Source organism: Erinaceus europaeus, chromosome 14 (assembly GCF_950295315.1).
Source record: "Erinaceus europaeus chromosome 14, mEriEur2.1, whole genome shotgun sequence".
In the NCBI taxonomy this organism is placed as follows: Eukaryota; Metazoa; Chordata; class Mammalia; order Eulipotyphla; family Erinaceidae; genus Erinaceus; species Erinaceus europaeus.
Window position 1 is genome coordinate 5430856 of NC_080175.1, and position 11610 is coordinate 5442465.

Consider the following 11610-nt stretch of genomic DNA (forward strand, 5'->3'; position numbering starts at 1 on the left):
CAGGTTCTGTGCCGGATCTGAGTTCACCTTCCATCCCCCAGGCTCCTTTACTTTGGTCCGATACACCGAACCCAGTCCGAGTTCTGCTTTGTGTTTCTCTTTCTGTTATTTCTCAGCTTCTGTCCATGAGTGAGATCATCCCATATTCACCCTTCTCTTTCTGGCTTCTCTCACTTCACAAGATTCCTTCAAGCCTCATCCAAGATGAGGTGAAGAAGATGAATTCATTATTCTGAACAGTCGAGTACTATTCCAAGTTGTGTATATAGACCACAACTTTCAAGGTTGACTTTTATATTCTTTATTTTTTTTTTCCCATTTTATTCAACAGGACAGAAAGAAATTGAAAAGGGGAGGAGGAGGTAGAGAACGAGAGAGAAACCTGCAGACTTGCTTCACCACTTGTGAAGCGCCCCCTCTGCAGATGGGGAGTGGGGACTTGGACCTGGATCCTTGATCGGGTCTCTGAGCTTAGTACTATGTGTGCTTAACCAGGTGCACCATTGCCTGCGCCGCCCCCAGCCTCCCTTTATATTCTTTATTTTAGAGACAGAAGGAGAGCGGAGGATGAGATAGACAGAGAGGAAAGAAACACCACAGTATTCCTCCACCATCCAGGAAACACCCTCAGGACTGTCCATGGTGCTGCCAATTGACGCTGGGGAATCTAACATGGCAGGAATCTAGCATGGCGGGCCACACTGTTAAAGGTGAGCTATCTCCTGGCCCCTAATCACATCCACTTGCCAGATGAAACCTTGCTTGTTGTGACCCCAACAGGAGTTTGGGACTATTAACATACGAATGGCATCAGCCTGAGGTGGGACACACAGAGAAGGGAATGCATAAAAGCCTGGGGACTTTGAGCAGCTCGCTCTCTTTGGCTGCTAATTCTTCTCCTGCTCAGAGGCATCTCTATGGAGGTGTACCAGGTATCCGCCATGGCTACTTCTCCTGGGAACTGAACACGTGTGACTCTGCTAGCAGGTAAACTTTTAGACCCCTCTACAGCCATGAGCAGCCTTTACCAGAGCTGATAATCGTTTATCTTATGGGATTAAACTTTTGATAACTATACTCAGACTTTATGGACCTGGCATACTCTTAACCCTTGATAATTGCTGATTTTGCCTTTTGTTTAAACCTTGTATTGTTTAAACCCGTTCCCAGCTCCCCGCTGCAAATCCTTTTACGTGCCACAGCAGCCCCCCACAATTCCTTTTTAACTTGAAATTACAACACTTGATCATCTTGCTGTCACAACAGGAGAAGAGAAAGACAATGAACTCTTAAATCGAAGGCGACTTGAAGTCCAGACTTTGAGTATGAATAGTCGTCTACTGGCATTAATGTCTTCCTCCCCAAGGTGGCCAAGGGGCTGGGACTCCCTCCTAGGCACTGGGTCCCACAAGGCTCACCTGAGCAGACGACGCTGGCATCCTCCTGGTGGCCGCAGTTGTGGGAGAACCAGCCATCGTGCATGCACTGCCACACCTTGGCCTCGAGGCCCGTGCACTGCACGTTGTCCAGCATGATGTGGCCAGTGCCTCCGTCGAAGTAGCTCTGAGCCGGGGCTGACAGGGCATCTCCACAGTCCAGCTGCTGGCAGACCACCCTGGCGTCTGCCAGGTCCCAGCTGTCATCACACACGGTGCCCCAGGTGCCGTTGTAGAAGACCTCCACCCGGCCCTCACACCTGTGACTGCCGTTCACCAGCCTCAAGGACACACCTGGGGGAGAGAGACCCCAAGCCTTGAGACTGTCTGCAGACTGAGAATATCTCTCGGCACCTGGTCACGATTTCCTCATTATGCTGTGAGACTCTAAGCAAGGTGACCTGATTTGCTGGGAATCGTCCTGGGTTATGACTATGGAGATCAAGTAACAGTTGTTATTTTTAAATATATTTTTGTTTTTTAAAATAGTTATCTATTTATTATTAGACAGAGACAGAGAGAAATTGAGAGGGGAGGGCAGAAAGAGAGGGAACAAGATAGAGAGACACCTGCAGCACTGCTCCACCACTCATGAAGCTTTCCCCCATACAGATGGGGACCAGGGGCTTGAACCTGTGTTCTTGTGCAAAAATAAGATGAAATCCAAAAAGAATCCCACCCACAAATAGGAAGTTTTAAAAGATAACTTTTATGTTCATAGCAGCACAATCTGTCATAGAAACTTGGAAACGACCTAGGCATTCTCCAACAGATGAGTGGCTGCTGAGGGAGTTGTGGTCTGCATACACACAACGCAATACCCCTTCTTCACCTCATCTTGGATGGAGCATGAAGGAATCTTGTGAAGTGAGAGAAGCCAGAAAGAGAAGGATGACTATGGCATGATCTCACTCACGGACAGAAGTAGAGCAATAAGGACAGAAAGAGAAGGATGACTAGGCATGATCTCACTCACGGACAGAAGTAGAGCAATAAGGACAGACAGAGAAGGATGACTATGGCATGATCTCACTCACGGACAGAAGTAGAGCAATAAGGACAGAAAGAGAAGGATGACTAGGCATGATCTCACGGACAGAAGTAGAGCAATAAGGACAGACAGAGAAGGATGACTATGGCATGATCCCACTCACGGACAGAAGTAGAGCAATAAGGACAGAAAGAGAAGGATGACTAGGCATGATCTCACTCACGGACAGAAGTAGAACAATAAGGACAGAAAGAGAAGGATGACTATGGCATGATCCCACTCACGGACAGAAGTAGAGCAATAAGGACAGAAAGAGAGACACAAAGCACAACTTGGACGGGGTCTGGTGCATTGCTCCAAAGTAGGAGTGCAAGGGGACCGTCAGGTCCTGGTGTATGATGGTTTGGAACTCAAAATGACGATGCTAGGTGAAATAAGTAAGGAAGGGAAAGACAATTATGGATTGGCTTTACTTATATGTGGAATATAAACAAACAAATGAATAATTGGACTTCCAAAAAAATAATCAAACCAATACTTGATGAATATGGTGGTTATCAGAGCAAGTAGGAAGGGAAGGAGTTTTGCAGAAAACTGAGCAAGTTTTACACACGTACCAATATTGTTTTTATTGTAAGTTACATGTACCAGTGACTATATTTACTGCAAAACATTCATCCCCCCCTAATAAATAAAAAAAGAAACCATTCCCTCTTCTAAAGGGAAGAAACCGACAATAGATTCAGCTCATCTCCAAGGCTGGTACTGGGGTACCTACCACTCTCCCTCTCTTCTTGCCGGATGGTGTTGTACAAAGCATAAAACCCCGTGTTGGTGATCATGGCGTCACTTCTGAACACTATTGTGATGATGTTTGCAGAGGAGAAGAAGGTGAGCTCAGATCCGGCACAGAACCTGCCCATGGAGAGGGAGGCTGTTTGACGTCCGTCAAACACCTCAACAAAGTCGTAAGGGCAGCCGTAGATGTCCTCCAGTCTGAGGAGGTAAGAGCAGAGTTATCTCCTCAGGGATGCCTGCAGACATGGTCTATAGAAAATCACTTGCTTGGCTTCATATGTTAACTCTCTTTTCAGTCACCAGGTTCCAGATGCCATCAGGATGCCGGCCAGGATTCCCTAGACTGAAGACCCCACCAATGTGTCCTGGAGCTCCGCTTCCCCAGAGACCCACCCTACTAGGGAAAGAGAGAGGCAGACTGGGAGTATGGACCGACCTGTCAACGCCCATGTTCAGCGGGGAAGCAATTACAGAAGCCAGACCTTCTACCTTCTGCAACCCACAATGACCCTGGGTCCATGCTCCCAGAGGGATAAAGAACAGGAAAGCTATCAGGGGAGGGGGTGGGATATGGAGATTGGGTGGTGGGAATTGTGTGGAATTGTACCCCTCCTACCCTATGGTTTTGTTAATTAATCCTTTCTTAAAAAATAAAATAAAATAAAATAAAATAAAAGAAATGATAGTGTCATGAACACAGAAGTTAAACCTTCCACCCTCTGCACCCCATAATGATCCTGGGTCCATACTACCGAAGGGATAAAGAATAGGAAAGCTTCCAATGGAGGGGATGGGATATGGAGCTCTGGTGGTGGGAATTGTGTGGAATTATACCCCTCTTATCCTACAGTCTTGTGGATCACTATTAAATCAATTTAAATAATGGTAAAAAAAAAAAAAGAAAATCACTTGCCTAGGATCTAGCAGAGCCGTCAGTCACCCCTGCCACCTCCCTCCAACCACACCTCTTGCCTGCCAGTGGACCCAGGATTGCTCGAGCTGTCTCTCCTGCCCTTCCATGTTGGAACCACCCACAGTCACCCATGTTCCATCGTTTCTCATCTGGTCTATTTCAGTGGACTTGCAACTGGTGTCATGGGCCTCTCATCATCTTCCTTTCTACCTTCAAGGTTCTCTGACTTTTTCTGTCTTTTTCTTTTTCTTTTTCTCCCCCCCCCCCACCCCAAGTCCCGCCCTGAGCTGTTGTTACAACAGCCTGAATGGATAAAGATCACTTCTTTGAGGAAAAGCATGGAGGCAAACCTTTGAGGTAGAGAGAGGCAAAGCTGCTTACTTCAGACTTGGGATCTTCAGTTCTATGTGGAACTTCTCTGCCACGTGTACCACCCAGACACACTCCACATCTGTGGGGTAGTTTGCTGGATACCAGGGGCTGGAGAAGGAGCCTGAGAGACTTGAAACGACCCCTCCACAAGCGTTACTTCCTCCTGCAAAAGCACACCAGAGACTGTGGTTGGCTTCCTCACACACATTCCTTGAGTTTTCCAGTGGTAGAATCTAGAGTCCCAGCCAAGTCAACAGTGGAATCACAAACATGGGTATGGCTTAGCAGGTATGTGACAGTACCCTAGAGCAAATGAGGGAGGAGGAGTGGAGAATGATGGGTAAGCAGGACCCCTAAGACTGATTGTAGGTAGCCCAGAATCAAGACCAGGCACACGTGTGTTAAGGTGTGGGGTGTCTAGCTCTCTCCCCACTTCCTGCCATGCAGCCAGCTCAACTCAGAGGGAGATAATCCACCCACACGTGAGGGCTCCCTCCCACCAACGCCTCCTGCTCAGACAGCCGGGACAGACAGCTGTCTATCCAAGTGATCCCACAGCTTACAGGCTAACCTTGCGATGAAGGAGAGTTACCTTGTGGCACAGGGGCGACAGGAATGGGAGCTGCAAGACAGTCACAAGCAGAGAAAGTTAGGAAGGAACTCAGAATCGTGAAATCATCCTAGACTTCAGGGTGGGTCAGTTGGAATACATGCTGTTTGCATATTCATTCATTTATTCATTTTTCTCCCTTATCTGGTATTTCTCCCCTCTCTTAGCTGATTCCCCAGAAAACCATAGACAACACAGCCTTCCAACTTTCACCTCGCCTCACCTCCACTTTTCTCTCCTTCCCTCCTCTTTCTTTCTTTCTTTCTTTCTTTCTTTCTTTCTTTCTTTCTTTCTTTTTCTCTTTCTTTCTTTCTTTCTTTCTCTCTCTTTCTTTCTTTCTTTCTTTTTCTCTTTCTTTCTTTCTTTCTTTCTTTCTTTCTTTCTTTCTTTCTTTCTTCTTTCTCCAGGGCTATTTCTGGGGTTTGGTACCTACAGGACTCCACTATCCCCAGTGACCATTTTTTTATTTTTTGACAGAAAATGAGAGATAGGCAGGGAGAGAGAGTGTGAGAGGGAGTAGTACACACACTCACTCACTCACACACGCACACACACACATACTCTCTCTCTCTCTCTCTCTCTCTCACACACACAGAGAGAGAGAGAGAGAGAGAGGGAAAGAGGACATCTGCAGCACTGCTCCACCATTCATAAAGCTTCCCTCCCTGCAGGCAGAGACTGGGATAACATGTGTGCTCTACTGGGTAAGCCACCCCCCCCCACACACACACTAGCTTTCTTACGTGCTAGGTCCACCACCCCAGGCCTGTCCTTAGCCTGGTCATGAGGAGCAACCTAAAGTAATACCGCAGGCTGATGGCCTGCCACTGTGCCAGGAGAAGCTGACCAAATGCTAAATGCGGAAACCAGACCTGACCCACAAGGATCCCCATATGGCTTCACTGTTCACCCCAAATCTGTTCTTATCCCACAGGGAGGAGTTTTGGTGTTGAGTGCATGTGTGTTTTTCTGCATCTATTAATTTTTTTGTATAATAAAAAAGAAATTCATTTAATTTTGAGAGAGGGAGAAGGAGGGAGAAGGAGAGAGAAACACTGACATAGGGGAGTTCAGTGCTGGGGAGTCAGCGCCCCCCACAGCCAGGACTTCAACCATGTTAGAGGTGTGAGCGAGTGCTAAGTATCTCCCTCCCTCCCTCCCTCCCTGCAGCCCTCCCTCCTTCCTTCCCTCTTTTTTCCTGCTTTATTTATTTCGTTCTTTATTTGTGATAAATAGTGGTTTACCAGGTTGTCAGGTTACAGGGTACGGCTCCACACCACACCCACCACCACAATTCTGTGTCCTTCCCTTTCCAAGGAGAACCACCAGACCTCTGACCGAGTCTTAGCACTATGCTTTCATTTTCTAATCACCTTCTCCACTCTCTCTCCTTCCATGTCCACCCTCTTTCTCAGCCACAGGGATGGAACTTTCCTGTCCCTTCCCCTCTCGCCTTCACTCAGCTATCCAGCAAGGAGAGTTACAAATGTCCTTTGGAACAAATGTCTTTTTGCTCATTGTTCAAGGAACACATTATCACTCTTGACTGTCCATCAGAAATACAGGGGAAGCTTTGCATAACACGGATGCTTGGGCCTGACCCCAAGGATCCTAAGGCGACTGGTCTGGGGTCTCAGACTGGGCACAGAGAATTTTCAAAGTGACTGTGTAACTATCCACCAATGTCCAGGTCTGGACAGAGCTAAGTCTCCTTATCTGCGTTGTAGCAACTGGAAAGTTATGATATCAGACATACCTGTAGGCACAAAATTCACATCTGGAGTCCAGTCCCCAGCATCTGCAGGTATGAAAAAAAAAAAAAACAACCAAACTTAGAGCTTCTAAGTTAAATCCCATGTAAAGAAAAGAGTGTTTTAGGGGCCAGGCGGTGGCGCACCTGGTTAAGTGCACACATCACAGTGCTCAAGGACCTGGGTTCAAGTCCCCGGTCCCCATCTGCAGGGGGGAAAACTTCATGAGTGGTGAAGCAGGGCTGCAAGTGTCTCTCTGTCTCTTTCCTCCTCTATCTCCCCTATTTCTTCTCTATTTCTCTGTCTCTGTTCAATAATATATACGTAAATACACGTGTTTTTGTGCGTGACCTTGCAGTGTAGCTGGGTCTCAAACAGGCTGAGCTGAGTAACACAAGAGCCAGTGCAAGGGAGGGTCTAGACATTGGAGAAGCAGCTCACGACCCGGGAGAGTCACAGAGAACAGTGGCTGCCAGCCGGGTGGCTCTGACACGGCTGCACAAAGGAATCAGGTTGCCTGTGTCCCCCATCAACCTGGCTGAAGGGACATTCATCGTGGGGCCACCCGCCCAACTCCCCAGGTCCTGCCCTCCGTGCACTTTCTATTACTAAGATGAGGATCAGAAGACCCCCCCCCCTTCCCAGGGTGGACTGGCTGCCTGAGCAGATGACCCCCCCCTTCCCAGGGTGGACTGGCTATCTGAGCAGACGATCCCCCCTTCCCAGGGTGGACTGGTTACCTGAGCAGACGACCCCGGCGTCCTCGTGGTGGCCACAGTTGTGGTCTGACCAGCCAGAGCTGGGGCACTGGCCCAGATGGCTCTCGCTTCCTGAGCACTGAATGTTGTCCAGGAGAATGTCTCCAGAGCCTGGGCCAAACTGGGCCTTCCCAGGGGCGGCGACGGCCTGACCGCAGCCCAGCTGCCGGCACACAACCTTGGCTTCGTTCAGATCCCACAGGTCATCACACACGGTGCCCCAGACGCCCTGGTGGAGGACCTCCAGGCGGCCCGAGCACCGGCCCGAGCCGCCCACCAGCCGCAGCTCTGGTCCAGCCTCTAAACAGATCAGAGTTTCATCTTTGAGTTTTGGATGCCTTGACTGGAGGACTCCCACAGTTGTGGGAGAAGCAACCAAGTGGAGAGGCAAAGCCTCACGGTGACTCTGTTTTAGATACTGAGGTTTCACCATCTACAACACCACTGGGCAGCCTCCTCAGCCCAATTTCCCACTTATTCTTTAGCTTTTCTTGAGGGAGAAAGAGAGGGAGAGAGAGAGGCAGAGGGAGACAGAGACAGAGAGATCAAAACTCTTCTGTCAACCATGGAGTACCTCCAGCACATTTTCTGGTTCTTTCCTGAAGTTCTGGCATTCAAAGCCAGGCACTCCTTCATAGCACCATGAATGTCTTACCGAGTAAACGATTTCCTGACCCTTAAGTCAGTCTTTATTTATTTATTTTTTTTAATTTTGGATAGAGACAAAGAGAAATTGAGAAAGGGGAGATAGAGAGGGAGAAACACCTGCAGGGTGTTTACCACCTGTGAAACTTCCCCTTTGTAGGTGGGGACTGGGGGCTTGAACCTGGGTCCTTGTGCATTGTAATGTATTCACTCAACCAGGTGCCCTACCACCAGGTCCCTTTAAGGCAGTATTTTATTTATTCTGTCTTTCTGGGGGATTTTCACCACTCCAGGTGAGTGTGTGTGTGTGTAGACAGAAAGAGAGGGAGAGAGAGAGAGAGAGAGAGAGAAAGAGAGAAAGAGGGAGAGAGAGAAAGAGAGAGAGAGAGAGAGAGAGAGAGAGAGAGAAACAGAAGACAGAAGAGGGAGACCAGGTTTGATCCAAATCTCCACCACATTGAAGAAAACTGTGGTGCTGTAATCTCTTTTACTCTCCCTTCTTCAGTCTTCTCTGTATCTAAACGCTATCCAGGGAAACATCTATAATAAGACTAAAGGAAGGGCCTCAACTGTATTTCATGTATACAGAATAAAAGTGCTACGCTTTCAATGTTCTGTATGTAGTTATCTCTTGCCAGTGTTATTCGAGATGCAGCCATTGAAACTCAAGATCTAGGAATCCTGCTACAGTTGGCTAACACTTCTATCAGTTCACAAAGACATAAAGCCAGGGACTATTCTGGGGAGGCATTCTATTTTTTAAAATTATCTTTATTTATTTATCGGATAGAGACAACTAGAAATAGAAAGAGAATGGCATGAGAGAGAGAAACCTGCAACACTGCTTCACCACTTGTAAAGCTTTCCCCCTGCAAGTAGGGACTGGGGCCTTGAACCCAGGACCCTTTGCATTGCAACGTGTGCACTCAACTAGGTGCGCCACCACCTGCCCCCCAAATTCTACGTTCTTTTTTAAAAATATATTTTTCTTTTTTTATATTTATTTGTTTATTTATTCCCTTTTGTTGCCCTAGTGTTGTAGTTATTATTGATGTCATTGTTGGATAGGACAGAGAGAAATGGAGAGAGGAGGGGAAGACAGAGAGGGGGAGAGAAGACACCTGCAGACCTGCTTCACAGCCTGTGAAGTGACTTCCTTGCAGGTGGTGAGCTGGGGGCTTGAACCCGGATCTTATGCCAATCCTTGTGCCACCTGCGCTTAACCCACTGTGCTACCACCCGACTCCTCAAATTCTATTTTCTAATGTGTTTATTTTTTATCAAATCCTAACAGAGTCTTCTTAACAGTGTTGTAAGAAAATATTTATCATGGTCTACAATCAACAAGACAAAGAAAGTTGGTCTCATTGGACCCATTTCTGTATGTCTATACCTTTATCTCAACTGTCTATCTTAATATTGTGATGATCAAAAGAAGAAGGAGGAGGAGGAAGAGAAGGAGAAGAAGAAGAGGAAGAAGGAGGAGGAGAGACATCACAGTCCTGAAGCACCTCCTGGGTCATGAGACTTCCACATGGTGTGTCGAGGATCTGAGCCCCAACTTAGTGTAGCACAAGGTGTCCTACTTGGCAAGATATCTTGTTGGCTCTTAGGGCACTCTGTATTTCCAGCACTTATAACTAGACTCAGCACATAAAGACCGTAGCAAATACTCTTGGATGAGTGAATGATGCTGCTGAGTTAAACAGTGGTCTGGACGTCAAATACTGGACCTTAATTAACTTCCTGAAGGCAAGGTCTCAAACAAGCCTTTTAAAAAAGTATTTATTATTGGACAGAAACAGAGAGAAATTGAGAGAAGAGTGGAAGATACAGAGAGACACCTGCAGCCCTATTTCACCGTACAGTGGGGACTGGGGCCTTGAACCTGGGTCCTTGCATGCTGTAATGTGAGCATATGTAAGGTGAGCCACCACCTGGCCCCCTCAAACAAGCCTTTGAAGGTGAAATAGAAGAAATTCTTTGTTTGTTCATTTGTTTTAGTTTTTCTTCCCCCCCCTTATTTATTAGGGACTGGACCTGGCGCACCCAGTTTAGTGCACATGTTACTATGTGCAAGGACTTGGGTTCAAGCCTCTAATCCCACCTGCTGGGGGGAAGCTTCATGAGAAGCAAAACAGGACTGCAGGTGTTTTTCTCTCTTCTCCCTCTCCTCTTGATTTCTGTCTTATTGAGTATAAAGAAAAAATACGATGGGCCTGGTGTCGGCACACCCAGTTGAGCATACACATGGCCACATGCCGAGATCTGGGTTTGAGTACCCGCTCTCTGCCTGAAGGGGAACCCTTTATGAGTAGTGAAGGAGGTCTGCAGGTGTCTCTCTTTCTCTCTCCTTTCTCAATTTCTCTGTCCTATCTAATAAAAAATGGGAAAAAATGACCACCAGGAGCGGTGGATTTATAGTGCTGGCACCAAGCCCCAGTGATAACCCTGGTAGCAACCACCACCACCACCACCACCACCACCATCATCATCATCACCATCATCACCATCACCATCACCATCACCATCATCATCACCATCATCATCATCACCATCATCATCATCACCATCATCACCATCACCATCATCATCATCATCATCATCATCATCATCGTCTCTACTCAGAAACAAACATTTGTGCGACCTTCCTCAACTCTTTTTATTTTTTTTCCTCCAGGGTTATCACTGGGGCTTTGTGCCTACACTATAAATACACTGCTCTTGGTGGCCACTCCCCCCCATTTTGTTGCCCTTGTTGTTCTTGTTATTATTATTCTTGTTGTTGTTGGACAGGACAGAGAGAAATTGAAAGAGGAGGGGAAGACAGAGAGAGGCAGACAAAGATTGACACCTGCAGACCTCCTGCTTCACTGCTTGTGAAGTGACCCCCCTGCAGGTGGGGAGCCGGGGCTCAAACTGCAATCCTTACAGGCCCTTATGCTTCGTGCCATGTGCACTTTACCTGCTGCAGTTCCTAGTGGCCTACGTTCTTGGGGTTGCTACAGGGGCTTCTATGTATCAGCAGATAGAGTGTTGTCTGGGTACAAATGACTGCTCCTAGGGCTGTAACTGAAAAAGTCCCAAGCCTCACATTTGGGTGAGTCAAGCTGCACTGCATACAAGGTAGAGAGTGGACCAGCTGTTGGGTAGAGGAGACTTCAAGGGTGGTTTCAGATTTCAGTACTCTGGACAGTTCCCAGGTATTGACACTGACAGAGCGACTCTTGCTCCTTCACCAACAAGAAGAACACCACTGACTATTTCAGTTGACCTAGTGACTCTCCCCGTGGGGAAATCAGAAGCTGAGGAGTACAGCTAATGGGGCTCAGTGGG

General features: G+C 47.5%; 1 protein-coding gene across 1 annotated transcript in view; it reads right to left on the reverse strand.

Moving 5' to 3' along the window:
- LOC103110524 (deleted in malignant brain tumors 1 protein-like) overlaps positions 1 to 11610 on the reverse strand; it is a 132800-nt gene that overhangs the window by 57956 nt on the left and 63234 nt on the right. Inside the window, 4 exon segments of the mRNA XM_060172255.1 lie at positions 1419 to 1730; positions 3206 to 3423; positions 4520 to 4673; positions 7612 to 7929. Of these exon segments, the coding sequence (XP_060028238.1) occupies positions 1419 to 1730; positions 3206 to 3423; positions 4520 to 4673; positions 7612 to 7929 (1002 nt within the window).